Source organism: Leguminivora glycinivorella, chromosome 20, assembly GCF_023078275.1.
Source record: "Leguminivora glycinivorella isolate SPB_JAAS2020 chromosome 20, LegGlyc_1.1, whole genome shotgun sequence".
Classification (NCBI taxonomy): Eukaryota; Metazoa; Arthropoda; class Insecta; order Lepidoptera; family Tortricidae; genus Leguminivora; species Leguminivora glycinivorella.
Window position 1 is genome coordinate 15,347,007 of NC_062990.1, and position 25,634 is coordinate 15,372,640.

General features: G+C 36.6%; 1 protein-coding gene across 1 annotated transcript in view; it reads left to right on the top strand.

Annotated features, from left to right (window-relative positions):
* The window catches only part of LOC125237114 (putative uncharacterized protein DDB_G0282133), a 39,012-nt gene that overhangs the window by 999 nt on the left and 12,379 nt on the right, over nt 1-25,634 (top strand). The window contains exon 2 of the mRNA XM_048144083.1: nt 22,047-22,183. Coding sequence (XP_048000040.1) covers nt 22,050-22,183 — 134 coding nt within the window. The 5' untranslated portion in view covers nt 22,047-22,049. The remainder of the gene's footprint in view (nt 1-22,046; nt 22,184-25,634) is intronic.

Below are 25,634 nucleotides of genomic sequence, written 5' to 3' on the forward strand. Positions count from 1 at the left end.
TGTCCTATAATATTTATTTATTTATTTTATTTATTATTGGACATAGAGATGGGAGCCTTTTTCCCAGCAGTGGAAAACACAAACAGTCTAACAGAAAATAACTAATTAAACAGATAATACCTAAGTGGTACAGTGAAGCGCTGGTGGCCTATCGGTAAGAGCGTGCAACTTTCGATCCGAAGGTCGCGAGTCCGAACCGAACCCGGCTCGTACCACTGAGTTTATCTGAACTTATGTGCGAAATGTCATTTGATATTTGACAGTCGCTTTTCGGTGAAGGAAAACATCGTGAGGAAACCGGACTAATTCCAATAAAGTCTAGTTTACCCTTCGGGTTGGAGGGTCATGTGGCAGTCACTTTCGTAAAAACTGGTACCTACGCCAAATCTTGAGATTAGTTGTCAAAGCGGGCCCCAGGCTCCCATGATCCGTGTCAAAATGCCGGGATAACGCAAGGAGGATGACTCAAAGCAACCCCAGTTTACGAAACTATAAACTAATAAATGAGACTATAGGGTATTCATATCCAACTAGTTATTGTGAAAATTCTGTACTAACGGGGCGGGGCTTTACACTTAGGTACAATATTTCACGGTACCTATCAACAATAACATTACTTCTCACGTTTAAGTGTGACGTAACTAAGTATTATGTTAATGTGACAAAGTAGTATTTAGCTGTTTCCCACAGATTAATTAGGGACTCGAACAATACCGTGAGCTTGTATTCATTTAGTTTTCATTTAAAGATACATGATAATTAAATGCGTTTTCTTGACCATTAACTCTGTAAAATGGGTCGGCAACGAGCATGTGACACCCCTTGAGTTGCAGGCGTCCATAGGTTACGGTAACCGCTTTCCATCAGGCGGGCCGTATACCTGTTTGCCACCGACGTGGTATTAAAAAAAATTGATACATTTTCAGTTCCCTAATAACTGAAAATGTATCTTTTTTTTTAATACAATAAGCATAGGTTTTTGATACTTATAAGATATTTTGAAAACATTTTATAAAATCCTGCTAAGAATTACATAATTTACATACCGTTGATCGCAGAAAAATAATATATACATTTTCAGATGGGTGTCACACAGCAAAGAAAGTTGAATCATTTGTACCTAACTCTTTCGTCTAGCATAAATTTTTCACACCAGATTTTTTTTACTAGGATAGAGCAGACTCCGGTAAAATTCATTTATAACCAAAATAGATTCAATTCTAAATGAATGTCAACATTAATTTTTAAGGCAATAGCCTTAAAAATTAAAATTAAATATCCAATTTATTTTTCAAATGCGAGACTGAACGTTATATAACCTAACCACAAAATTAAAATTTTGTATAACCCCCGACCGCGACATAGTGGACCGATTTTCATGAAACATGGCTAAGAACACTCCCGACTAACTCAGCTTTCAGACAAAAAAAACTAAATCGAAATCGGTTCATCCGTTCGAGAGCTACGATGCCACAGACAGACACACAGACAGACAGACACCTCAAACTTATAACACCCCGTCGTTTTTGCGTCAGGGATTAAAAATTGAAATGTTTGAACCGCAGTCGGTTGTAATGCAGAAAAACCGATATTACTCAAAACCACTGTCCCATCCCTATCACTCATATACCGAGGTAAACCGAACTGCGACCACAGTTGTTTGGCAGCACACTCGTGACCACTGGACCGATTTTGATGCGGTTTTCATTGACATGGAGCATTGTTTTGTTCGTACATGTATTTTGAGGATATATTTAATTTTATAATTAAGGTACTTTAGTAGTTTGTTTAATTAAATACTGCGGTGTTTATAAGTATAAGTAGATACAGATAGGAAAATTTTCTTTACTTAGTGTTTAGCGTTTCTGTCTGTCTGTCTGTCACATTGCTAAATATTTTATTGAGCAATGTCTATTCAGTACAAAAGTTCCTATCATTACTTTTTCACGTTTAAATACGTTATTCGATAGCATAAACTTAAAAAAAACCGTTTCCATAGTTTTATTTCATAAAAAAAAAAATTCAATCTTAAACTCAAACGAATTCTAAAAGTTGGTTAAGACATTGAAGTTTTGTTACTTACAACTAAATTACCATAATTAATTAAGTACATGTTACAATCAGAGAACATGATCAAAGTATTTAATTTTTAAGGTCACCCCATGATCCAAGTTTTCACACGATTACAATTACACGATGTATATTTAAATCCATGGGTAAAAAAAAATTTAGAAGGGCATCTAAACTTCGCGTTCAGTTCCATCTACACACACACACGCAAAAAAAATCTGAACACATATAGGTACTTTCGTGCTCATAAAATTAAATTTAATCCAGATTTTTTTTCGCGTAACTTGACTGTTCAAACCACAATTTTGTTTCTAGTTTGGACACAAAGGCACAGAAACTCATACCTGTATTCACAAAAGGGGTAAGCAGTTCACATGAAACTACTCACATAATTACAATTTTGAAAAAACACCTAATAATGGACCGATTTTCATGAAAAATGGCTAAGAACACTCCCGATTAACTCAGCTTTCAAAAAAAACTAAATCGAAATCGGTTCAACCGTTCGGGTGCTACTATGCCACAGACAGACACACACACAGACAGACAGACAGACAGACAGACAGACACGTCAAACTTACAATATAACACCATGTCGTTTTTGCGTCGGGGGTTAAAGACACACATCTACATTTTATTCTTAGTTAGCTATATATTTATGTCAAACTTACGTTTATATATAGATAGATATAATGCATACAATCTGTGTTCAATAATTGTACACAATCAAGATAGGTCATTTGAGGTTATCCCATGATCCGAGTTCTCACACAATAACAATTACACGGTGTATGCTCGGCGTATAGATATGGCACAGATAGGGAAATTTGTTTTGCAACGGTGATGTAACGAACACGGTGTATGTGATGAGCAGTATTTTGACTTATAAATTAAATAAATATTAGGGACACCTTACACAGATCGATCTAGCCCCAAACTGAGCAAAGTTTGTATTAATGGGTAAATTAAATATATGTAATTAGATAAATAGAAAACAACTATGACTCTAAAACAATAAATCATCAACATCCTCCTAGCATTATTCCGGCATTCGCCACGACTCATGGGAGCCTTGGGTCCGCTTTGACAACTAATCCCAAGATTTAGTGTAGGCACTAGTTTTATGAAAGCGACTGCCATCTGACCTTCCAACCCGAAGGGTAACTAGGCCTTATTGGAATTAATCCGGTTTTCGCACGATGTTTTCCTTCACCGAAAAGCGACTGATTTTAATATCAAATGACATTTCGTACATAACTTCAGAAAAACTCATTAGTATGAGTCGGGGTTCGAGCCAGCGACCTCCGGATCGAAAGTCGCACGCTCTTACCGCTAGGCAACCAGCGCTTTTTTGAAAACAATAAATATCTGTGTTTATCACACACATAATTATATTGTTTATTTATTGTAATGTGTGTGTTCTTATGTACATTTCTCAGGTTGTGCAATAAAGTGGATTTGTATTGTATTGTATATCTCACCGGGATTCGAACTCGGGAACCCAGTTTCAATAGTGCGATGAAGAAATTGCCGCTCTTGATACAGCGCCATCTCTCGTTACATTTGGTAAACATCTTGTATGAAATTTAGATAACATAAAATACTGCATAATAATATGTTGACTGTAATAGTGGTCTGTCCCGCGGCGTTGCGTGGGTTTAGGCTTTCGTGCTGTATTGTCGGAGACAGACGCATGTAGAAAAGCTGTTCGTATTGTTCGTTTATGTTGAGTAAGTTATCATACAAATTTTACTTCTTAGTTTTATCGCTGGTATTTACTGCGACTTTCGTTCCGGAGGTCGCGGGTTCGAACCCCGGCTCGAACCAATGAATTTTGCGGAATTTATGTGCGAAATGTCATTTGATATTTGCCAGTCGCTTTTCGGTGAAGGAAAACATCGTGAGGACACCGGACTAATTCCAAAAAGGTCTAGTTTACCCTTCGGGTTGGAAGGTCAGATGGGAGTCGCTTTCGTAAAAACTAGTGCCTACGCCAAATCTTGGCATTTTTTGTGGCGCCATCTATGTGTGGTGTAGTCTATGCGCGTTCTTAGGCGGTCGCATTTTAATATATGGGATGGATCCATCTACTATATCCATTATCTTAGGTATCGCGCTAACCGAAGATAATACTAGTAGAATTTCTAGATCGTTAAAATACCTCATGTATACAGCTACATATAGTGGGGACGTTTATCGACAAAAAGAGGCCAAACCTTCTTTTTCTTGACCAAAGCATGAAACTTGGCACAGTTGTTCCTTATATCAAAATAAGCCGATTAAGATCGGGAGCCTTCGGGAGCCTCCCCCCTGGGGCTCGGGAGGGGGGGTCAAAGTACCGCTTCACCCGGCTTGCTTTGAAAAATTCTAACATAGCCCGTTTAGTTCATAGGTCATGTTTGGTATCGTTTTCAAGTAAATCAATAACGTAGAATTCATTTTTGGTACTAAAATTATGATTTAATGGTAAATAAAATAAAAAAAAATTAAAAGTTTGAAATTTTCATCTACGATTTACAAGTCAAGTCATCATAAATGTCAAACTGTTTGCTTTTTCTACAAATAAAAAATATGATATGAAAGCCTATTTAATATAGATTATGAATAATATAACTTTTACCCACCTTTACTAACGTTAAGTTTCATAAAAAAAACTTTAAGCCGCGCGGCGTCGGGACGCCGCGAGCGTAATTTTATAATACCTTTATTTTAAAAAACTCTATTAGAACCCGTTTAGCTATTAGGTCATATTTAGTATCGTTTTCGAGTAAATTAATAACGTAGAATTTAGTTTTGGTACTAAAATGACCATTTAATGTTAAATGAAATAAAAATAAAAAAAAATCATTTTCTGTGAGTTGCAAATTCAAGTCACGATAAATGTCAAACGGTTTGCTTTTTCTATAAATATAAAAATATGATATTAAAGCCTATTCACAAAGGATAGTACGCGTTCACCTACGCGAGCTTAGACTGTCTGCGGGGAACGCGCCTCTTTCATAATCGTCGCTGCGCGTGCAAATTTCGCTATGTGTTTTTAACCTACTTTACAGGAGACACAAAAAACTGTTTATTTCGGCAATTATTGAACATAAATAAATCAATATTTTTATGGCATAAGTATTTTCACTTTTGCATACATTAAGAAATAACTTGAAATTTTATTTCAGTTATTATAAGGTTAAAAAAATATTTTTTCATAAATATGTTACATAGCGATTATAATTTGAGTCATAAAAAACCGGTATATGTCTTACAATCACTTAACTAGATTTTATTCTTAAGGAACAAAATACAATTTGTGCACTTTATCGTCACATGGTTATTTTATCATATGATTTGAATTAACTATGTTGTTGTTTATTTGTAATTTAGCAATTCATTTTCGAATTAATTATTTCAGAAAAAACACGATTTAATACTATAAGCTTAATACACAATACTATAATTAAAAACTTGATTAAATTAATATATTACTACCAATATATTACAACTATAATAATATATTTTTTCCATTAATTTTTATGAATGGTATTATGTAAACATTTATGTATTGAATAAGATTTCATTATACATTTTTTAACTTGAAAAAACTGGATAATGCTAGTCTGGCTCGGACACCGAAGGTTACATGTATATTTTACTATTTTTTTTTCTCACAACTATATTAATAATCATGTATGGTGTAATACGATTTATTTTCCAAATTTCATAGTTTAGGTCAACCGGAAGTACCCTATTAATTTTGACTTCCTTGAGAGTGTAGATTTTTTTTCAACTCAATTAAGGTATGTTGTATTTACTTAGAAATAAGGTTTTTTTACAGCTTCAAGGAACGGTACAGTACACTTGAGTATAGGGTTTTTCCGAAATAAAGAATATTGACAAATTGATAAACGGATTGACAAGAAAGTACATAATTGTATAAGGGTTACATTTTTCTTTTTTGATCCGAAAACGATAAACAATCTTTGTCACTCAAAACTTTGTGTGATTTCTCAAGTCAGCTTTATTTCATTTATTAAACATTTTATTTTCATTTATTTATTTTAAAATGTTTCCAGAAAGGATAGATAGATCTTATCACACAAAATTTCATACAAAACGATGTCTTACCAATGCAATGTTAAATCACTTGCTATTTTTTTGAGTTACTTAGCATAACTTTATCGTATTTCGATAGTTTGTAATATACGTTTACACGCACTGAACCCTACACGAAATTTTTCAGTATACTAAACACTAATAAAGTTCTGACAGTTAATCTTAAAAATCAATTTGAAATGATTTATTTTTAACAAATATTAAAAAATAACTATTCGTTCAGAGTGAGTACTTTCAGACATAGTCTCAATAAAAAGGGAAACTACACTCTTTGTCTCATTTATAGAGGTTATACTTGACTACAAACCCACCTTACACCATTTAAACAAGTTTTAAGAGAGTAGGCTAGATTTTTATAAGAAAAGCATGCTATGTGACGCAAAACACACGATCTGGAAACATTCACGATTTCTACAAATAGTACAAAATTATCGCTGTGTATGAGATTGTACAAATCGGGCACAAACATCTAACACATCTTTTTATACAATATTTCCGAAAATATAGCTATGTGTCATAATTCACATAGCAGGCGCAATTCCAAAACTGCTGTTATAAGAAGATAATGTAGTTATGTGATTTATTGCAGTTAGCGATTATAGGAGGAACATTCAATGTATGGGCATCACCTACCTATTTTTGATAAAACCTGTAATACTGAAATGAGCTCGACGCTGTTTTTGGAGCATATGTATTTAGAAATAAGGTTTAAAATGGCATTGAAAACGAAAAATCGTTAAAAATCACATAGCGAATTTTGCACGCGCAGTGACGAATATATTTGATCGCCAGTGTCAGAGGTGTGTTAATGCATAAATAGAAAAAGATTCATTATTATTGACGTGTCGACAACGGCAACACTCGGGTCGGACCACACGATCTAAAGACCGACTGTACCTGTTATTTATTCATTGTAGTGAATTCTGAAAGAAATTTATATAATAGTATTTTATACAATCGTGATATAATACAAAACTTTTCAGTCGAGTACCATGTGTAGTACGGTACGAGAGTGAAAAGCTTAATTAAGGCCTGACTCGTAACGGATTTGTCAAATTCAAAACTGTTTTAACGGTACCAGAGCCGGCCGAATCAAAGTATGTTTTTCTATAATATGTTTAAAATATATTTAAAATTTATTATTTATTAGTAAATTCATCATTCTCCATTTCTCCTCGCTCATGTTGTAAGTTTTGTTGTACGCCCTCCATCGTACATCCGACAGTGTTTTTCGACACATTCTTAGTTTTAGTCCTATCAAGGACTATCTTTTTTTAAATATTTTGGTGGCTTATGGTTGGTGTCATTTAAATGAATGAATTTCTTAGACACTCCATCCTATTCCGGTTAATAGGTGAATACTATGAGACTTCGTTAAATTAAGTTTTTTACCCGATTTGAAGAGCGTTGGCTTTAGCAGGCTGCTGGCTTCATAGCTGTGGTGGATGATATCCAGCTATTGTCAGAATAAAGTTGAAAGATCATATTATTAAATAAAATCTGCGAACAGCTTCGTTCAGCAGTTTTTGTTGTAGATTTTTTATCGAAAAGTGGTTACTTTGCTTTAAATGCTTAGTAACGGACACTGCATCGACTGAATTCCTAGTAAAGTGGATATTTGGAGACTCATCTACATTATCATTGTTTCATAGGAATCGTAAAGAAATTGCCTTTCAGATAAGGTAAAATGTTGGTTGCCTGGTAGTGTTGAAAATGATTTAAATGCAAGTTTCGTCAACAGGAATCAAGTTTTTGACAGCAATTTGTCGCCGAATTATTTTCAGCGATCACTTTAATTTTATCTATCTAGTTAGTTGAGAATTGCTTTTAAACATGATTCTAACATAATAATTTTGTGAATCTGGCAATTTGAATGGTGTAATGTATATATAAAGTAAGCTAGAAATTATACAAGAAAAAGCACTCTGAATTTGACAAATCCGTTACGAATCAGGCCTTATATCACTATTGTATACAATACTTTTTCTACGAGTCATCATCTTCATCATCAATGGACGGAAATATCACCATTCATGCAAGTTAAAATTAATGTCAATAGAGTCGTTCACCGTTGTATCAACATCGAATTACCTAGCAACCAATTGTTTGTAATAACCGTCTCTGATTGGCCGATAACGCGACAGATAAAAAAAATGTGTTTCAGATGCAGGAAAATTTGCCAGGTATCGCAAATTAGTATAGAAATTGTATGAAGTTCTATTTTTGAAATTATTATAGTTAACTAAAGTCAATTATAATGAGCTTATTATAATTGAGTCGGAACTGCCATAGAGTATCCAACACTGAAAAGTTAGCACTTATAGTTTAGTCTGTGGTGTCCTAATTGACAGATTACTCATACTCATACTCATACTATACATTCCCTTCACAAAAACATAGCTGGGTACATATGGAACTGCATAAAAAAGGCTCTACCCTCTTTATGCAGTTGCATCGGTTTTTGCAACCTGATTTACATTTACATCTTGTAACTTCTAAGCATATACTGGCCACTTCAGTGTTGTCTGACCAGTGTGGTACCCATTCGTCTCCTTCTTCCTTCCATCCCCAAGAAGACGGACTTGGCAAATTTTGGTGTGGCACCAACGCCAACGCCTGACTCCAAACAAGAACGCCCTGACTCCCATTTCTCAAAACTGAAAGTTACAAGTTACAAGCGGAAGTCTCTTTCCAACTTGTCACATTAGAAATTGACAACCAGTTGAAAATTGTAACTTGTAGCTTCGAGAAATGGGCCCCTGGTACACTGTGCGCAGTATATGCTGATCCAAGGCAGCCTCCGAAGGAGGTATGTTCTCCAATTGTCGATCTTTTTTGGTACCTAAAGAGGTAGATACTTCGACCACTCATTCACCGTTGCGCAACGACTTGGTCTGAAACAATATGTGCATTATCATTTTAGAGTCTACAACTATCAAATTACAACTTTTTGGTGGATCACGTAACCTTCACTATTACCCACTTACGTTACGTATCATAGAAAATTATTACAAACTTTAGTAGAATCTGATTTGCCTCTGATATTGCTCCATCTTGTAATAGTTTGACACCTTGAGTGGCCTGGCTAAGCTTCAAAGCCAAAATAAAACGTTTCTAGATTAGACATAGTATGGGATAGGTACGATAAACGCAGCTTGAAACGATCAACAAGGGAGAAACATGGCCACCCAAGGCTTCAAACTATTACGAGATGGAGCAATATCATAGATAGGCTAATCAGATTCTACTAAAGTTTGTAATTATTTTGTATGATAGGTAAGTGTGTAATAGTGAAGGTGATCCACCAAAATGTTGTAATTTGATAGTTGCAGAATCTGTTTAAATAAAATGACAATGCACATATTGTTTCAGATCAAGGGTCCTTACGCAACAGTGAATGAGTGCCGGAAGAACCTCTTTACTAGAAAAGATCGACACTTGGAGAACATACCTCCTTCCGAGGCTGCCTTACTTCATCATATACTGCCATTTTTTTTTATTTTTTTATTTTATTCATAAGGCACACAAAACAGACAACATTCAATACATTATTATAGCAGCTACAAGTTACAGGTTTAAAAGAAGAATGCCGTCCAAAACATGTATGCACAGCAAGAAAAAATATAAATGAGTATTAAAACCTATCCTAAAATTACAAATTACATTTTTTTTTTATCACTTTAAATTATATTAAAATTAATAAATAAATTAAACAAATTAAACAATTCATAATTAAATCATCAATTCTAGTTATGTTGTTGTTGTGGTGTACGATGGCCAAGAACCTTGACAACTTGCCTCCTGAATACGGCTAACCGTGAGTTGAAGATATCGACATCATTATATTTTGAGACCAAATCATTATACTGACGACACAATCTAACCATCGGATTATAGAAAGAGGTATTATTCTTGTAGACCTGAAGGGCAAAAATCTTAGGAGCACGGGTTCTAAAACGAGGAGTATTGAAAGTAATTAGGGATAATAAACTAGGAGAGTGAACATTATGATGTAGCAGTTTATGTAAGAATAAAAAGTCATGTAGACGGCGACGAGATTCAAGGGAGAGGAGGTTAAGTGACTGTAGTCTCTGTTCATAACTCAGACCTGTAAGGTCAGGTTTATACCGATAGGACAACAGTCTGAGACATTTCTTTTGAACTCGCTCAATGTTGCCAGAGTGCACAGCGTAATGAGGAGACCAAATGATACAGCCATACTCTAGAACACTACGGACGAGACTCTGGAATAGGCAGAGAAGACTGTCTGGTTTTTTGAAGTCTTTGGTAACACGAAGGATAAAACCGAGCATTTGGTTGCCTTTCTTAGTTATGTACTCGTAGTGGTACCGAAAGTTAAGCTGTTCATCGAACCAAATACCCAGGTCTTTTGCAACCGATCTACGCTCCAATTTCTGACCGTGCAGTTCGTAGTCGTAGTAAAGTTTCTGCTTTTTATTAGAAAACGATATTACAAAACATTTGCTGACATTTAAAAACATGCGATTACTAAGGCACCAGTCAGAAATGGTACGCAAATCGGTTTGTAGCTGAGTACAGTCGCGGATATTATGTACCTTCGTGAACACCTTCAAATCATCAGCATAAAAGAGTGAAGAACAAGATAGATTATCGGCTAAGTCATTTATAAAGACGACAAATAATAATGGCCCCAAATGCGAGCCCTGAGGCACCCCAGAGGTAATTAACGTGGGGATAGAAATTGTCTAAGACTGGGGCTAAAGACATGCCAACCACACCCTTGCTGCCGACGCATTAGGACACCACGGACTCCACTGCCAGTCTATTGCTGGCCGAATTTTGTGACACACTGCACTTAACGATTTAATCCGCAAGGCTCTCGGCACAGCGAACATGCCGACAACCCTCGAACCTATCGGCTTGTCAGCAGCAGACGGAAAGCGGCCTGATGGTTGCTTGCTTTTGCCTTGGTTTCTGGGACGACCCTTGGCGTGGGGCGTGACCTGTGTGGATACCTTGGCTCCGTCCAACGTCTAACGCTCGGCCCAGAAACCAGAGACTGCTGCTGCAAAACGCCCAGTTTAAACGCGCAAATATGCATTTTTAAAAAACAACTACATATTTGCGGCAATTGCATTTGAAACATTTGGACCATGGTCATCAGACACCAAGCAGTTCGTGAAGGAAGTTTCCACCAAACTTGTCTGGGTGTTTGGTGACATAAGAGAAAAAGCAAACGGTTGACATTTTTGTTGACTTGAATTTGCAAATTATAGATGATTTTTTTTTAATTTATTTACAATTAAATTATAATTGTAGTACCAAAAATAAATTCTTTGTTATTAATTTACTCGAAAACTATATCAAACATGACCTAATAGCTAAACCGGGTCTAATAGAGTTTTTAAAATAGAGGTATTTTAAAATTACGCTCGCGGCGTCCCGACGCCGCGCGTCTTAAAGTAATTTTTTAGTGGAACTTAACGTTTGTGAAGGTGAATAAAAGTTATATTTTTTATAATCTATATTAAATAGGCTTTCTTATCATATTTTTTATTTATAGAAAAAGCAAACAGTTTGTCATTTATGATGACTTGAATTTGTAAATCATGGATGAAAATTTCAATTTTTTTAATTTTTTTTAATTTTACTTACAATTAAATTATAATTTTAGTACCAAAAATGAATTCTACGTTATTGATTTACTCAAAAACGATATCAAACATGACCTAATAGCTAAACGGGGTCTAATAGAGTTTCTAAAATAAAGGCATTTTAAAATTACGCTCGCGGCGTACCGACGCCGCGCGTCTTAAAGTAATTTTTTTGTGGAACTTAACGTTAGTAAAGGTGGATAAAAGTTATATTTTTTATAATTTATATTAAATAGGCTATCATGTCATATTTTTTATTTATAGAAAAAGCAAACAGTTTGTCATTTATGATGACTTGAATTTGTAAATCATGGATGAAAATTTCAAATTTTTTTATTTTTTTTATTTTATTTACCATTAAATGATAATTTTAGTACTGAAAACGAATTCTACGTTATTGATTTACTCGAAAACGATACCAAACATGACCTATTAACTAAACGGGGTAAGTTAGAATTTTTCAAACCAAGCCGGGTGAAGCGGTACTTTGACCCCCCTCCCGGGCCCCAGGGGGGGCTCCCGAAGGCTCCCGATCTTAATCGGCTTATTTTGATATAAGGAACAACTGTGCCAAGTTTCATGCTTTGGTCAAAAAATTTAAGGTTTTTCAATAAACTCCCCAACTACTTACCACCTTGTTTTTATTGAATTCCGTTAACTTTAAGGGAAGATTATTTACATCAAATACAATTAATTTCTCTAAGAAACTAGCATCTTAACTCTTACGGTTATTGACGTAGTATTTGACGACCGGTCTGGCGCAGTCGGTAGTGACCCTGCCTGCTACGCCGCGGTCCCGGGTTCGAATCCCGGTAAGGGCATTTATTTGTGTGATGAGCACAGATATTTGTTCCTGAGTCATGGATGTTTCCTATGTATATAAGTATGTATATATTATATATATCGTTGTCTGAGTACCCACAACACAAGCCTTCTTGAGCTTACCGTGGGCCTCAGTCAATCTGTGTAAGAATGTCCTATAATATTTATTTATTTATTTATTTATTATTTATATTGAGTTATTAAAAAAATAAAGATAATTACTGAACACCTGTGTGACAGCCTTTACCAATTCCTAATGTTATTTGTTTTGACATGTGCCGTCAATCACTTGACACTAACTTTAATGTTATTCTTAAGGGTCTCTCACGCTAATAAATTCATTTATTATGTATGAAAATGATGAAAACATTTTTTTTGTGAATTTAACTAAAAGGGATATACAGGAAGGTTCCTGATAATGAACCTAGCTACGTGTGGAATTTAACGGAAAACAAAAAAACACGGTGTATAGTAATAGTGTAAACAATAAACATGAGTAATATTACTGATATTAGATCTGACATTTCACTGACGGACCTTATAAAGGGCTAACCTCAGGCTAGGTCACAGACCACTTGTCCCCTAGACAAAACATAAGACAATTCGTAGTTACATTTTCGCTCCTTTATGTCAACGAGTTACCACACAGGTCTATAAGTAAGGTAAATATTCCTTAACACAAGTCAAATTATTATTGAAAATATATTTCAACTTGATGTCACACCTCTATATAAGATCCTAATTTATTAGATGCAGATATTTTTACAGCTGATAGTACTCGGTCTCTGGAGTATATTAAACCGTGAAACATTATAGCTTTTACGAGGTTTTTTTGGAGGAAACGGAAAAACAAATTTGCTACGTAAAAACACCCTGTTTATGTGATTATTAAATGAAAACTCATTGAACAGTTCTAGTACTTTTTACGTACCACTTAACTGTAACTGGCCACTTCAATGACATGTGCAGTTTTCCCGCCGAACCTTTACGACATTTACAACAAACAATTGTTGAAATGACAGACAGTGTTATTGTGACATGTGATAATGCACATGATGATTTTTTTTTTGACGAAATTATAATTAATTTTTTTGTTAGGAAAATGAAATCAAAAAAGTTACATGAAAAGATTTCTTAATTTATATTTAAAGTTAATTATTGGGTTGGTAAGAAAGTAATGAGCGATCGATTGAATTCCACATAAAATTTTTGAGAGAGTTCTAGAATCTTCTATGGTCAAAAGTATATAAAGGGCGAGTCGCACAGTTTCTCGTCAGTCATTCACTAGCTGTCGCCGAGCTAATATAAGGAAGAAAATGGACGAATTAAAAGTGCATGTAAGGCATTGCTTACTATATGAATTTCAGTCTGGCCATTCAGCCGCCGAAGCAGTACGTAATATATGTCAGCGTGTTGCTCCTGAAGTTGTGTCTGAGGCCACGGCGAAACGATGGTTCCAGCGATTTCGTAGTGGCGACTTTTCATTATCAGATCAACCTAAGTCTGATCGACCGGTGAAGATTGATGTAGCCAAATTAAAAACCTTAATTGAAGGAGATCCGAGGCTAACGAGTCGTACTCTTGCTACCGAGTTAGGCTGCTCTCATGTCACCATAGAAACACATTTACATGAGTTGGGAAAAAACTACAAATACAGTGTTTGGATACCGCACGAACTTGATAGAGATCAACTAAACCGCCGTGCCGATATCTGCATACAACTTCTGCCTTTTCGCCGCACATTCAACTGGTTGGACCATCTTATCACTGGAGATGGAAAATGGGTCTTATATATAAATCACACACGCAAACGTCAGTGGCTAGCTCCAAACGAAAAAGGAATAGAGGCACCAAAAACAGAGCCTCACCCGAAAAAAGTTATGCTGTCCGTTTGGTGGGATATTCATGGTATTATTCACTGGGAACTCCTACCAAGTGGAATGACTGTTACCGCATCAGTATACTGTAATCAGCTTGAAAATTTAAACCAAAAAATCTGTCAGAATCGTCCACAGCATGTTAAAGTTTTTTTCTTACACGACAATGCTCGCCCACACATTGCAAAAGTGACTCGGCTAAAGCTATTGGAGCTAGGTTGGAAAGTGATACCTCATCCACCGTACTCTCCAGACTTGGCACCTACGGATTACGCATTGTTCAGATCGCTAAGCAATGCCTTGAGAGAAAAAAAGTTCGATAATCAAGCCCATCTACGACAGTACATAGCTGAGTTTTTTGAATCTAAACCTAAGAACTTCTTCGCCGATGCTATTCATTCTTTACCAGAACGATGGAGACAAGTAGTAGATAACGAAGGCCGTTATATTTTTGATAAATGATTAAAATAATAAATTAAATAAAAATTACAATATTGGTTATGATTCGCTCATTACTTTCTTACCAACCCAATATTTTAATGTAAAGTATCATGTGTTAAAATATCTGCAACTAATAAATTAGGACCTTATATAGAGGTATATCAATTATCACCGAAATAAATTACACAGTCATATGAAAGAAAAAGTGACCAAGGCCTCCAGTGCCTGAGGCCGGAATCGAACCAGCGTACCCTGCAATCGCGGCAGATGCCTGTTTCCGCTCGGCCACCCAGGTCACAGCTGCTGAGGTAAAAATTAAACATGATCTAAAATGCCATAATAAAATTGTATTTGCGAATTCTTAATAATTATTATTGTTTTTAATTGTAATTTCATTGATTTTCTAATTGTATTGTAATTATTGTAAGGATATCACTTTTCTGATCATTGTTATTTCCTTTATTCATTTTAATTCTTAGGCTAGGATTTTTATAATATGATTATAAAAGTAAAATACAAAACCACATACAAAACAATACAAAATATATAAACACATTATAAAAAACCTAACCTAGGGTGCCGCCAGCAGCGGGGCAGGGCCCAAGCTGCCGGTGGTTAGGGCTGCAGAGAGAGGAACCGTCGAACTATCCGCGCTGTGTCCAAGATCACTGCCTTCTGCATCTGGCCCTTGATCCAGCCACCTAGCGAGAGTCTCTTAAGATGTTGGTCGAGACTCTTCGCTATGAGACCGTTCGCTGAAACGACTATCGGAACAATGATCGTTGATTCAACATCCCACATGGCGGTTATCTCGTGAGCCAAGTCTAGGTACTTACTGGACTTGTCCTTCTCGGCTTTCACGAGATTCTCATCATGGGGGATGGTGATGTCAACGAGCACTGCCCGGCATTGCGGTCGATCTATTATCACAATGTCAGGCTATTGATCATTGTTATTATTATTATTTTTTAATGTATAAAATAGCATCAAGTTAGACATCCTTTTATTGGAATTTTATTTGAATGATTGTGTTTTTTATTTATTTTTTACATAATTGTAACAATGTTTGGCCAGTGTATTATTAGTACCAATAAATGTCTATCTATCTAAAGTGGAGTCTATGGGTAGCAGTCTACATCTATAGGCTATGGTATGGGCTAGTTTTATGGTGTTAACCTGGATAGAACGTTTGACCTTTTTGACACGGGTCACTTTGGCAATCTAATAAATATCTACTTACACAATACAGACAAGATCGATATTGTTGAACTGTTTTATCGATTCTGGCTACCGCCAGCGTATCATGCTTCCAATTTTATCACTTATCCACGTGGATAAAGCATCCGTCACGCTTTGGCAAGCATGTCAGTCTGAGAGTGACAGATGTCTTATCCACGTTATCCACGTGGATAAGACAGTGATAAAATTGGAAGCATGATCGGCCGGCTGCTTGTATCAAAATTGTAATATAAACTTTATTGACTATTAGTACTAAAACACATATATTTAACATATATTTTTTCACTATATGGCGATTTATATTTAATATCAATTTATACGGAATTTCATATTCATTCATTTGATAATTGCCAGTCGCTTTTCGGTGAAGGAAAACATCGTAAGGAAACCGGACTAATTCCAATAAGGTCTAGTTACCCTTCGGGTTGGAAGGTCAGATGGCAGTCGCTTTCGTAAAAACTAGTGCCTACGCCAAATCTTGGGATTAGTTGTCAAAGCGGACCCCAGGCTCCCTTGAGCCGTGGAAAATACCGGGATAACGGAAGGAGGATGATGATGATCAATTTATACGGAAACTTAACAAATTATACACTTAGACCTTTCTCAAAGATATTTTTTTTTAGTATGAATAGGTAGACGTTTGACCACGATCACACCTGATGGTAAGTGATGATGCGGTCTACGGTGGAGCACGCTTACCTATGAGATACATATTTACTCTTGCTTTAAAGAGACCTGGATTGTACTCATGCGGAAACACAGATTCAGGCAGGGCATTATACTCCTTGTCGGTTCGCAAAAGAAATGTTGAAGCGAAATGCTTAGGCGTATTTTTGGTATTTGTACATGAAAACACCTAGAAAATGCATTAAGTAGTTTTTGAGGTGCATTATATTAAAACTAAGAGAATCAATAACATAAAGATATTTCGCATTTTAGCCTAGCAAGAGCGAAAATCTCAATTTTAGAATAGATTTTTTTTAAATCATGTAGGTACCTCTTTGTGTTCTACTTCAAATATCATATCACATATCCCTTAACATTATCTCTTCAAAATGTTTTATGAGAACTGATTACATCGGTTGAAAAAATAAAAATACAAATAACACCTACCTACCTACCTACCTACCTATGAAACTAATGGCCTATGACCTTATGGAACTAATTTGTTCCCTCTATTGTCCTTTGAGTCGTCGGCAACCCGAACCCTCCTTAGAACTTGTACACTCCTTTTTGCTGTGTACTAAACACAACAAAAAGTAGTGTACAGGTTTCTAATGGGTTGGCAATGCGCATGTGACACTCCTTGAGTTGCAGGCGTCCATAGGTTACGGTGACCGCTTTCCATCAGGCGGGCCGTATGCTGGATGAGTAAAAGGTTGAGTGTGATAAATGTATTTTAAATTATTTATACTCGAATACAACCCGTTTTCATAATTTTGTTGTAACTATCATAGTAACCTTAAACAAAATTATTTTTTCCTGAAATTTTGTAAGCAAATTTAATTATCTCCAAAAACAAATCAAATTACTTTCATTGAAAATATTTTAATTTGTATTTTAAGTAGTCAAACTACTATATATGTTTATTTCATGTATTTTATTTAATTATAATACGGATTTTTTCCTCGATATATTTATTTATATATTTTTCCCTGGTGCGCAGGGTGCGCGTCAGCCCCAACAGCATCCTACAAATGATAGCGGGCAGGGTTGACTGTCCCTATTTAGCGCACTGCGAGGGATTGCATTCCCCAATGAGTGTTGTGTTGTTTTAAATTTAATATTGTATGCACTAACCCCTTAGTTTGTAAGTCCTACTAATAACATATGTGTCCATGGTTGCACGAAATAAAAATATTCATTCATTCATTCATTTTCCAACATTTTATCCCTACAAAAGTTTCTAAATGTTTATCTAGAATAAAACAGCTAAACATGAACTTGTGTAGCGTTGTTCGGAACAATGTTAAGTAACTTTTAACTTCGCCCGAGTTATTCCTCGCAGGTAGCTCCTAACTATTTAAACTTTTATATAAATTAGCTACCTGGCTTGCAGAGGATTCAAGTATTTTTTGACACCTATAAGATTAATTTTATTCAATAACGATAAGAATACACAATGAGACACAAGAAATACAATTTTACACTTAAATCACAGTCTTACATACATAATACAATCACGCCTTTATCCCATAAAGGGGTAGGCAGAGCACATGAAACTGCTAAAGTTACAGTGCCACTCTTGGCAAATAAGGGTCACTAGTAAATCACAGTCTTAATATCTAAAATTTCCATTTTAAATACTATTTTAAACTTCCATTTTATTATTACTCACACCATTCCATTAAATTCCATTTTAAACTTATATAAATGAATAAATACACACATACCTACACCAAAAAATATTCACGATAGTAACTTGAGGAGGAGATACTAAGTAATAAGTAATTATTCTCAATTTTATCTATTCACGTATTATTTCCATGACTTTTCCTCACAGTACGAGTCTACGAGTATACATCGTGTTTTTTTTTGTTTTCCGTTAATTCGGCACGTCGTTAGGTTCATTATCAGGAACCACCCTTTATATCATACATACATACAACATACAATCACGCCTGTGTTCCATGAAGGGGTAGGCAGAGCACATGAAACTACTCAGGTTTCAGTGCCACTCCCGTCTTGCCCGTGTGGTGACGGGTTAAGAATTTCACCACCCCCTTTCTTCCCGTGGGTGTCGTAGAAGGCGACTGTGGGATATGGGTTAAATTGTGGCGTAGGCGAGAGGCTGGCAACCTGTCACTACAATGTCACAGTTTCGTTTTCTTTCAACCCCTTATTTGCCCTTTATATCACTTTTAGTTAAATTCGCAAAAAAAATCATCGTTTTCATACATAATAAATGAATTAATTAGTGTGAGAGACCCTTAAGACTAACATTCAAGTTAGTGTCAAGTAATTGTAGTGTCAAGTGGCACATGTCAAAACAAATAACATTAGGAATTGGTAAAATTAAGCTGTTACACACGTGTTCAGTAATTACCTTTATATTTTTAATAACTCTATAACCGTAAGAGTTAAGACGCTAGTTTCTTAGAGAAATTAATTGTAGGTATTTGATCTAAATAACCTTTCCTTAAAATTAACGGAATTCAATAAAAACACGGTGTATAATACTAGGTATCCTCACAGTAGTTATCTGATACTAACACAAAAGCCAGCCATAATGTTTGACCCTAAATCCGTAGTGTACAAAAAATGGGTCACGCAAATCCACCATTCCCAAGAGACAATAGCGAGCAAGATGCACACAGACTACCACAGATACACTCTGTATTGTGAAATTTTTGATACCTACGTACGTGTATCGTACGACGTTTTTCCGTACATGTGGCTCTTTGAAGATTTATTTATTTATTTAAACTTTATTGCACAATACAAAAAAGTACAAATGGCGGACTTAATGCCAGATGGCATTCTCTACCAGTCAACCATGGGCTAAACCGAAAGATTAAGTAGGTGCAGGAAGATTCAACCTGACAAGAAGTATGCGAGCTAGTGCGAATAAAAACACCATAATATATGTACCTACTGAAATAGTTATTTGTTTTACAAGGGGGCAAAGTTGTTGTTTGAAGCCCGAGCAAGCGAAAGATTCCAATATTGAGTATGAGACCTGTCTGAAACAATAAAACTTTGCAAAATTTCCTCAGGCACTTTCGTGACCCGTATAAAACTTCATCTACGTGTCAAGTGATCTGTGTCCCCACTAGACAATAGGTGCAATCAAGACATAAAGAATTTTAATTTTTTATTGATCTCGCCATTTTTGATTGGGTATTGAAAATCTGTAGGCATTGTTGTTTTAATCCTGTAAAGTGAACGGGTATTCAGTGATATTTTTACGAGGGGAGAGAAAACTTTTAGTACTCTGTTTTGAACCCCCGACGCAAAAACGACCCCTTCGTTTGTTATAAGTTTGACGTGTCTGTCTGTGTGTTTGTCTGTCTGTCTTTCTGTTTGTCTATCTGTCTATGTGTGTGTCTGTCTGTGGCATCGTAGCTCCCGAACGGATGAACCGATTTAGATTTCGTTTTTTTTTTGTTTGAAGACTGAGTTAGTCGGGAGTATTCTTCTTCTTACGCCGTGTCTTGCGTGGGCGACGTTCGCGCGACCGTCGCCGTCGCGTCTCATACTTCCATATCGATAAGGTTTGATTTCGTATGCGTCGCATCGCCGTCGCGCGACCATCGCGCGACCGTCGCCCACGCAAGCCACTGCGTTAGCCATGTTTCTTGAAAATCGGTCTACTATGTCGCGGTCGGGGTTTTTTCTAAATGTTAATTTTGTGGTTAGGTTTTATTGAATTCCGTCAACTTTAAGGGAATGTTCTTTAGATCAAATACAATTAATTTATCTACGAAACTAGCGTCTTAACTCTTACGGTTATCGAGTTATTAAAAAAATTAAGATAATTCCTGAACACGTGTGTGACAGCCTTTACCAATTCCTAATGTTATTTGTTTTGACATGTGCCGTCAATCACTTGACACTAACTTGAATGTTATTCTTAAGGGTCTCTCACACTAATAAATTCATTTATTCATTTATGAAAACGATGAAAAATATTTTTTTTGCTAATTTAACTAAAAGTGATATACAGGATGGTTCCTGATAATGAACCTAACGACGTGCCCAATTTAACGGAAAACAAAAAAAAACACCGTGTATAGTTATAGTGCCTGCAAATTCATCAGGAATGGAATTTGTTAACTATAGATGTAACTTATAATAAGTCTGAAATTTGACGCTTACCGCCCGGGGGATTGAAAAAGTAGTGGTTCATTTCAATAGTCATACACGTACGGATTTGTCATTTATAAACTTACTAGCTTTTGCCCGCGGCTTCGCTCGCGTTAGGAAGAGACAAAAAGTAGCCTATGTCATACTCCATCCCTTCAAGTATCTCCACTTAAAAAATCACGTCAATTCGTCGCTCCGTTTTGTCGTGAAAGACGAACAAACAGATATACAATTTCCCATTTATAATATTAGTATGGATTTTTCATCCTGCAGAAACGTCTGCGAGCGATATTATATTTTTAAATTTAAACTAAAACCTAACCATAAAATTAAAATATTGAAAAAACCCCCGACTGCGACATAGTAGACCGATTTTCATGAAACATGGCTAAGAACACTCCCGACTAACTCAGCTTTCAGACAAAAAAACTAAATCTAAATCGGTTCATCCGTCCGGGAGCAACGATGCCACAGACAGACACACACAAACAGACACGTCAAACTTATAACACCCCGTCGTTTTGGCGTCGGGGGTTAAAAATGGAAAAATCCACAGCTCCGGCAGGACTCGAACCTGCGACCCGGGTTGCTGGTCCAGCCTCTCTTACCAACCTCCGCCTCCGTTGCTCAAATAAATTGCTATCGCGTCGGTAGCAGGTTCGAGTTCTGCCGGAGGTGTGATTCCTTTACTTGTGAAATTCCCGAAGAGTTTGTATATTTGGATCACGTCTCCAATTTTGATAAAAATTGGTAGGCTGATAGAGTCCATGATGCTGAGCAAGATCCACTAGGTTTCCCAAAATGTCCTATGTAGTTTGTATGGAACCTTCCTTTTTTTACCAGATTTTTATACATTTTCGGTAACAAAAAAGGAAAGTTTCATACAATCAACCTAGGACATTTTGGGAAACCTAGTGGATCTTGCTCAGCATCATGGACTCTAATCAGCCTACCAATTTTTATCCAAATCGGAGACGTGATCCAAATGTAGGTACAAACTTAACGGGAATTGCAGACTTAAAAATATGTAATTTATAAAACTTTTTTCCAGAACATGTCCCGATTCCTTCTCTTTGTGCTGCTGTCAAGTGTAGCTGCAGAAGTGCCTACCCCGTCCAGCCTGCTTGGACCCAGGCATTTTAACTACCACCCTTATGAACAGTACCTTAAGGAAGTCAAACCTACCAAGTAAGTTCTTGTTATAGACCTTTCTATACTCTGTCAAACAAGTCTGTCAGTAAATAAGAACAAAGAAAATTATGTTCATCCTTTTCTTTAGGGTGCTAGAGAAAAGGATACATATAGTTTTCTTTGTTCTAGTTTTCGTGAAAGACGGACAAACAAACAGACACACACACTTTCTCATTTTATAATATTAAGTAGGTATTGGATTCACAGTCTGTGTATGGATTCTAACAAAGATTAACCTAGTCCCACGGTAAGCTACATAATATACAAATACCTATATACATAGAAAACATCCATGACTCAGGAACAAATCTGTGCTCATCACGCAAATAAATGCCCTTACCGGGATTCGAATCCGGGACCGCGGCGTAGCAGGCAGGGTCACTACACGCTAGGCCAACCGGGGTATTATGCTTCCAATTTTATCACTTATCCACGTGGATAAAGCATCCGTCACGCTTTGGCAAGTATGTCAGTGTGAGAGTGACAGATGTCTTATCCACGTGGATAAGTGATAAAATTGGAAGCATGATACGCCGGCAGGACGGTCGTCGAAATAATGGTCCGATCGTAATGCTGAATAAGTCGCAAGCTCTTCGGTTATTCTAAATAACCATATCACAAATTTTCTTCTTCTCTTCTTCTCAGCATATTTGCGTCCACTGCTGAACATATGCCTCTTTCATGGATTTCCATTCTGTTCTATAAGCGGCGGTTCTGTGCCAGGTCGGCCCTGCCGTCTTTCTGATGTCGTCCGACCATCTGGCTCGTGGTTTCCCTTCACCTCGGCTTCCCAGTCTAGGTCTCCACAGCAATACTATCCGGCCCCATCGGTCGTCAACTCTTCGACAAATATGACCGGCCCATTCCCACTTTAGTTGCGCAATCCTCTTCGCGATGTCGGTAACTTTCGTGCGTTGGCGAATCTCCTCATTTCGGATTCTGTCTCGCAATGAAATCCCGAGCATCGCGCGCTCCATAGCTCTTTGGGCCACTCTTAATTGGCGAATTCGTCCACATCACAAATTTTACTATAACCTAGCCACTTTAAAGATGCAAACGGTTATCCGACCGCGCAAAGTAGGTTAATGTCACAGACAGCGTAAAATCTAACTTTATGCATCGCTCAAAATGGAGGTCTTATGTAGAGTAAGTGTTATTGTTATTTTTGCGTCACGGGTATATAATAATAATCATTTATATTTATGTTTGTACTAGAAACTCTAGAAAGCGGATACTTCTAAATTTTTGGTGATATTTTGCAAGTTCGTTACAGTTCATGCAATCGGTACATTAGTCATTTCTAAATAAGCTTAGAATAAAAAAACATTCAGTCGAATTGAGAACCTCCTCCTTTTTTGAAGTCGGTTAAAAAAAGAAAAAAAAAGAGCTTAAGACAATTCTCCATTCAAACGCTCTCGATTAGTTCCTCCCTGGTTTTTGGAGATAGAGCAATGATTTTTTCAAGACAGATTATTATTATTTTTATCTGTGTCGGACCGTTTTGATTTTTTTGATTTTTTTTTTTTTATGGGATAGGAGGCAAACGAGCAGACAGGTCGCCTGATGGTAAGCGACCGATAAATCGAATTAATAACACTAGTATATTTAACTAAATTTCCCAAATTGAATGGGTAGTACGTTGCTCCTGGAAAGTTATGTACGAAAATCATGTATATCAAACCAATATCGACGATTTCGTAAGCATTTTGGGAGAAAACTTAATATTCATCAAAAAAACTCGCCCGTGCCCGTGCCCGTTTGCCCGTGTGGTGACGGGTTAAGAATTTCACCACCCCCTTTCTTCCCGTGGGTGTCGTAGAAGGCGACTGTGGGATATGGGTTAAATTGTGGCGTAGGCGAGAGGCTGGCAACCTGTCACTGCAATGGCACAATTTCGTTTTCTTTCAACCCCTTATTTGCCAAGAGTGGCACTGAAACTTGAGTAGTTTCATGTGCTCTGCCTACCCCTTCATGGGATACAGGCGTGATTGTATGTATGTATGTCATCAAAAAAAAATGCAGAAAGGAGCCAACTTTCGTGACGGCTGTCGGGATAACTATAAGTGCTAGCACTAAAGTGTGAATGAGGAATTTGTAGTAAATTTATTAAGGATTACCTCGTTGCTTCACGCTTTTTCTGTATCTTCAACGGTTTTGTCAGAAACTGAGAAAAACCGCATTTTCGGCTCTTTCAGGGAGGGTAGAGGGGTGGCGCAGAGGGGGGAGGGGTGGAGAGTTTGATGAAAAATAGCTTCGGTCTAACGTACATATCCCAATTTAAAAAAATCTTCCATTCATTATGCCGTAATTTTACCTAATTTCCCCGTATTAGGGGGGCTCCTTTCCATTTTAGCATTTTCGCTCCTGTAGCGTCTTAACTAACTAATAATTTCTACAAGTAAATCATTTAAATAGTAAATAAGAAATTGAAGCCTACGATCACGTGTTTGTTGACCCCAGCTCCGACTCTGCCGACAATTATAATTGTCATATTATATGCCGATAATTATATCCAAATTACCAGAGGCCGAGGTAGACCAAAGATGAGATGGCGGAAAGACCTGGACTCATTTTGTGGCGGCTGGCGAGAGCATGCACAGAGCCGTGACGAGTGGCGGAAAACAGGGGAGGCCTTTGCCCAGCAGTGGGACACACTATAGGCTTTAAAAAAAAAAATTATATTGACAATTCTTACCTTACTGGCCTAGGTATACCTGAGCATTTCTTTTTTTTTTTTGCCAATATTTTTTTTTTATTGTTTTAGGGAATTTTAGGTTAATTGTACTCAGAATCACGAGCACTTTCAATCTCACTGGGAGACAAAAAGTGTCCCAGAATTTCCATACATTTTTCTTACTTTCCTCGCTTGTTACCCCACACAACATGTACGGAAAATGGTAACAAAATAAGAAAAAATCGTATGGGACAAATTTTTTAACTACTAGGATTGAAAAAGCTAGTAATTCTGAGTAGAAATAGCATTTTTTTTTTTTCAAAAATATCACACTTCATAAGTGGCAAAAAAGAAAAGAAATGCTCACCTAATTTTTTGCCCGCGAAAATTGCGGAATGCTTCATACAAACTTCCACCCCCCATTTTAGAGAAGTGGGGAAAACCACGTCAATTCATCGCTCCGTTTTGCCGTGAAAGACGGACAAACAAACAGACACACGACACATTCCCATCACCATTTATAATATTGTATACAGTATGTAACCTAACGAAAACCATTTACTGTAACCCGTAAATGTCCAGGTGATACTGAGAAACTTTTACTATGGGACCAACACCCAAAACGCGAAATAAAAATTTACTCTCCCATAGGAAATACTTACTATAAAATAAAACTACCTATGAAACTGTCAGAAGATATTTTCGTGATTTCGGGGTTGATCCCATAGTAAAAGTTTCTCAGTATCACCTGGACATTTACGGGTTACAGTAAAT